Below are 5,677 nucleotides of genomic sequence, written 5' to 3' on the forward strand. Positions count from 1 at the left end.
TCGGAACCAGGCCCTTCCCTCTTTGCCCCCCCGCTCCCCTTCCCCCTATCAGCCCCCATCCCTCCCCTCGCCCACAGCTGACATTTCCCCAGTGGAGTGGACAATTAAAACAATTATGCAGGAATAATAACAATAATTAAATATAGATTCAAACAAAAATCGCATTCATTCGCAGGCTTTTGATGTCAATCCACTGACATATTGAAGGCCTCCCTGCTCGTGACCAATTATAATTTTTGAACGGGTATTTGGGTCTCTCCTAGGTCGACTCAGTCTTAAATAAGAATCCGGTGTGGCCCTTCCCCACCCCGCGCCGTGTCAGCCCTGGGGTTTGTTTGACCATACTTCACCACTCTGGTCAATGAGGGTTGATCCGCCTTTGTCATCATTGTACTGATTTCAGACTGAGCCGACCTAGGGAAGGACTTAGGACCGGTTCCGATGTCACTCGCCACTGATAAGAGCCGGGGGAAGTGTTTGTTTGTGTGTGTGTGTGAGCGGTCATGAGGAATATCTGAACCGGTCCTGGGCTACCTCTAGTTGGACTCAGCCGCAAATGAGTACCTGGTGCCGCGTGTAACCATCGTCACTAGGGGAGACAAAGGCGGTCGAGCGTGGTTCTGGCCACCCACCCCACCGTGCAACTCGCTAAAAGCACTTCACAGTTTGTTAACATAGGCTATACGGGGGATCTTTGTCCGTGTATGTATGTGGGCATTTATATGATATTCGCTGTGTGCCAGGAATTGAACTCAGATGGCCTTGTATTGTGCAGAGCGAGTGAGAAAACCAATCATTGAAATTATAATGAGGGTGGGGGTATGGGGTGGAGGGTGGGGGTATGGGGGTAGGGGGTTGGGGTATAGGGGGTGGGGGTGGAGGGGGGCGGGGGCGGTTGGGGGTGGGGACGATTCCCTCTCGCTCCCAGCAGGGTGACCCACGACCAATTAGCGGTAGTTGTCCCCAATTAGACTGAGCCAAGAGCCGGTGGTCATGGCAACTGCGCGCATTCACACGCCGTGGGTGAGTGGGTGGGGATGGGCGGGTGAGTGGGTACGCGGATGGGTGAGCGGATTGGTGGATGTGTGAGTGGTTGAACGGGTCGGTGAGGGGATGGTTGAGTGGGTGGGCAGAGGAGTGAATGGGCGGGTGAGTGGGTGAGTGAGTGGGTTGGGTGGGTTGGGTGAGCTTTTAGGATGAGTGAGCAGATTGGTGCATGGGTGAGTTAGGTGAATAGAATAATGGATGGGTGAGTGAGTAGATGAGTGAGTGGGTAGATAGATATGTGGATGGGCGGGTGAGTGGCTGGGGTTCGTGAGTGCTTTGGTGAGTTATTGGTTGGGTGAGTGAGTTCGTGTGTGAGTGGTAGGGATAATGAGTGTGGGCGCACAGGGATGAGAGAGTGAACAGGTGGTTGGCTGAGTATGTGGGTAGGTGGGTGTATAGGTGGGATGGATGGGTGAATTAATGAGTAGGTGGGTGAGTGGATGGATGCGGTGAATTGGTGAGTGGTTGAACTTACGGATGAGTGGGTTTTTGGAAGAAGTAGGTGGATGGATGGAAAGGTCGGTGAATGAGTAGGGGCAGAGCCGTCCATAGGCAACGGATAATCGGGTCGACCGCCCGGGCCCCGCGCTTTGGGGGGGGGGGCACACAGTCTGATTTGCCTCGTATCCCCCTATGGACGCTCCTGGGTTGGGGATATAATTATTGTTTGGATGTGTGTGTGTGTGTGATGGTTGAGTGAGTGTGTGAGTGGATGGATGGGTCAATTAATTTGGTGAGCATGAATGTATATATATGTATGGGTGGGTGAGTGAGTGGATGGGCGAGTGGCTGACATTACACGCCGGTGGATAACTGGACCATGGCATAACAGGGGCTGCACATGCGTGTACAACGACTGTGTGTACACGTGCATACACTGCCGCTCTCCAAATGCCGCCACGGCCGCAGCGAGGCCCGATCCTCGTTTTCATATTTCACGTGGCATTAGCAAATAGCCCCCCATAACCACCCCCCAATAACCACCTCCACCCACGTGCCCGCACTCGTGGTACACCACGTGCCCACAATCGTGGTACACCACGTGCCCACACTCGTGGTACACCACGTGCCCACACTCGTGGTACACCACGTGCCCGCACTCGTGGTACACCACGTGCCCGCACTCGTGGTATACCACGTGCCCGCACTCGTGGTACACCACGTGCCCGCACTCGTGGTACGCCACGTGCCCACACTCGTGGTATACCACGTGCCCACACTCGTGGTACACCACGTGCCCACACTCGTGGTACACCACGTGCTCACACTCGTGGTACACCACGTGCCCACACTCGTGGTACACCACGTGCTCACACTCGTGGTACACCACGTGTCCACACTCGTGGTAAACCACGTGCCCGCACTCGTGGTACACCACGTGTCCACACTCGTGGTACACCACGTGCCCACACTAGTGGTACACCACATGTCCACACTCGTGGTACACCACGTGCCCGCACTCGTGGTACACCACGTGCCCGCACTCGTGGTACACCACGTGCCCGCACTCGTGGTACACCACGTGCCCGCACTCGTGGTACACCACGTGCTCACACTAGTGGTACACCACGTGCCCACACTAGTGGTACACCACGTGCCCACACTCGTGGTACACCACGTGCTCGCACTCGTGATACACCACGTGCTCACACTCGTGGTACGCCACGTGCCCACACTCGTGGTACACCACGTGTCCACACTCGTGGTACACCACGTGTCCACACTCGTGGTACACCACGTGTCCACACTCGTGGTACACCACGTGCTCACACTCGTGGTACACCACGTGCCCACACTCGTGGTACGCCACGTGCCCACACTCGTGGTACACCACGTGCCCACACTCGTGGTGCACCACGTGCCCGCACTCGTGGTGCACCACGTGCCCGCACTCGTGGTGCACCACGTGCCCGCACTCGTGGTGCACCACGTGCCCGCACTCGTGGTGCACCACGTGCCCGCACTCGTGGTGCACCACGTGCCCGCACTCGTGGTGCACCACGTGCCCGCACTCGTGGTGCACCACGTGCCCGCACTCGTGGTGCACCACGTGCCCGCACTCGTGGTGCACCACGTGCCCGCACTCGTGGTGCACCACGTGCCCGCACTCGTGGTGCACCACGTGCCCGCACTCGTGGTGCACCACGTGCCCGCACTCGTGGTACACCACGTGCCCGCACTCGTGGTACACCACGTGCCCAGACTCGTGGTATACCACGTGTCCACACTCGTGGTACACCACGTGCCCACACTCGTGGTACACCACGTGCCCACACTCGTGGTACACCACGGTCAGCAGACGGATGAGTGAGCCGAAGGCACGCGCACGTCCGTGAACGAATGAGCCAACGTGTAAGGAATGTAAACCAAAATAAACAACTTTTTATAAAAATATATATTTTACCAGGGTAATGCCCACGGAGATACGCATCATTTTTTTTATTTAAAGCAGCGACTTGGCTATCTCAAGTGATAGGCTCAACGAAGTTGGCTTAACAGTCGTGTGCAAATGGTACAGCAAGCGGGCCAAATCCTCCCAACGCGCATCTTCGCGCACGCGACAGCGTGGTCGTTTCGACAGGGGACTCGTGCTAAGAGCCGGTGTCTTCTCGATTATCTGGCGACGTTGAGACGCGGGGTCCGCGTATCAGACAAGCGCAACATAGAGATCTCTTTACGTGAGTCATAAAACAAAATCGAACAAAACAAGCTGGGAAAATCTTAAAGAAATTCTTTTAAATTAAAAAAATCTCCGCGTTATCATCAGCGGCGGTGAGAACAACGGCACTTTACACTGTGCAACTAACCGTGGCCGCGAATCGAATTCCATTCGATCACCGGCCAAGGCCAACATCATTTGATGTGGCATTGCCCACACACCATATACAGGTTGCTTCAAAAAATGTTAACACTCATATGGGACTATCGTTTTTAATGGAAAAACAACGGACAATAATACGCCGTAGCATGATGACAAATGATTAGTTAATAGCTTCACAAAGTCAAAGAGTCTCCCACCTGTTCGCCATCGTTGTCAACGCGTGCCTGGAATCTTCTCCAGGTGGTCTCCAGAGTCTGGAGGCAGCACATTTTGTCGTGGTGGTGTTGTTGCAACATTCTCAGAAGTGTTCACATTTTTTAAAAGCACCATGTATAGACAAACAAAGACAAAGATCCCCCGTATAGTCTTGACAAGACTGTTGGGGCAAGTGCTGTTAGCGAGTAGCCAGCACCACTCCCCACCGCCTTTGTTTCCGCAGTGCTGATGTTTACACATCGCACCAGGTGATCATTTGAGGCTGAGTCGACCTAGGGGAGGCACAGGTGACTGACTGGTTCCTCGCCGATGTTGGTCTGAAAGCGGGAATCGAACTCGGGTCGCCGTGTTCGGAGCGCAGCGCGCTAATCACTGCGCCACCGCTCCCCGCCCGCATGGTGAAGCGGTAGGTTTCGTCCTCGAGAAACGAAGGTCGATTCTCCGAAACGTCGTATATTTTATATATACATTTTAAGGACACAGTGTTCTTTGTTTGTGTGTGCATCACCGCTAACGCAGCAGCAGCACCGCCGTCGTCATCATCACCACCATCATCACGATCATCACTACCACCACCACCACGATCATCACCACGATCATCACCACCACCATCACCACCATCACAACCACCATCACCACCACCACCATCACCACCATCACCACCACCACCATCACCACCATCACCACCATCACCACCACCATCACCACGATCATCACCACGATCATCACCACCACCATCACCACCACGATCACCACGATCATCCGCGTTGCGCCGTCTGACTCCAGCGTGGGTCAGGGTTCGGGTCACAGCTGTAGCTGTACTCTCATTGGCTTGTCCCGTACGGGTCACGGTGAGGGTTGGTGCTACACGATGGGAGGGGTGGGGTGGGGAGGGGTGGGGAGGGGTGGGGAGGGGTGGGGAGGGATAGCGGTGGGTATGGGGGGAGAGGGTGGTTATATGGGGGGTGGGGGTCGATCTTGGGTGGGGGAAGGATGGGAGCGAGGATGGCTTGGACGGAACGGGCGGGGGGGAATTGAGGGGTTGGAGATGGGGCTGTGCTATTTGCTAATGCCACGTGAAATATTAAAACGAGGATCGTGCCTTCGCTGTGGCCGTGGCGGCATTTGGACGGCGGCAGTCACCCGCGAAAGCCTTCGCGGCGCGAGGAGGCGCCTTGGGCAAATGTCACGCGGTGCGGGGGGGGGGGGCTGTGTGGGGGTGTGGGCGAGCTTGGGGGTGAGAGCGAGCCTGTGAGTGTCGACTCACACACGTGTACAAAGATCCCCCGTATAGCCTTAACAGACTGTAGGGGCAAGTGCTGTTAGCGAGCACCTATGAAGGCCGGAACGGCACACGAGGGGGTGGGTGGGCCAGCGCCACGCCCGACCGCCTTTGTCTCCCTAGTGGCGATGTTTACACACCGCGCCAGGTACTCATTTGAGGCTGAGTCGACCTAGGAGAGGCCCAGGACCGGTTCAGATAATCGTCACTGGTGTTTGCCGTGAGCGGGAATCGAATCGGGGTCGCCAGGTTCGTAGTGCAGCGCGCTAACCGCTACACTACCGCTCCCCACACACACATGTACACACACG

The 5,677-nt window shown here is 56.1% G+C and overlaps 1 protein-coding gene across 1 annotated transcript; it reads right to left on the bottom strand.

Moving 5' to 3' along the window:
• Nucleotides 1-1,842: 1,842 nt before the first annotated feature.
• On the bottom strand, nt 1,843-4,481 carry LOC133348718 (histidine-rich glycoprotein-like). Its single transcript, XM_061561655.1, has 5 exons — nt 4,458-4,481; nt 2,642-3,322; nt 2,498-2,602; nt 2,042-2,458; nt 1,843-1,860 (listed from the first exon to the last, which is right to left on the bottom strand). The coding sequence occupies exons 1-5, from the start codon at nt 4,479-4,481 to the stop codon at nt 1,843-1,845; spliced, it is 1,245 nt and encodes a 414-aa protein (XP_061417639.1).
• Nucleotides 4,482-5,677: the final 1,196 nt, after the last annotated feature.

Source organism: Lethenteron reissneri, chromosome 28, assembly GCF_015708825.2.
Source record: "Lethenteron reissneri isolate LAM-NWPU_2019-01 chromosome 28, ASM1570882v1, whole genome shotgun sequence".
Lineage (NCBI taxonomy): Eukaryota > Metazoa > Chordata > Hyperoartia > Petromyzontiformes > Petromyzontidae > Lethenteron > Lethenteron reissneri.

What these genes read in the sequence shown, in the direction of transcription:
- LOC133348718 (XM_061561655.1), bottom strand. Translation starts at nt 4,481, where the DNA reads ATGCGGGCGGGGAGCGGTGGCGCA. An exon ending in GGGCGGGGAGCGGTGGCGCA is followed by an intron (nt 3,323 to 4,457) that starts GTGATTAGCGCG and finishes GTGTACCACGAG; the next exon opens with TGTGGGCACGTGGTGTACCA. An exon ending in TGTACCACGAGTGCGGGCAC is followed by an intron (nt 2,459 to 2,497) that starts GTGGTGTACCAC and finishes GTGTACCACTAG; the next exon opens with TGTGGGCACGTGGTGTACCA.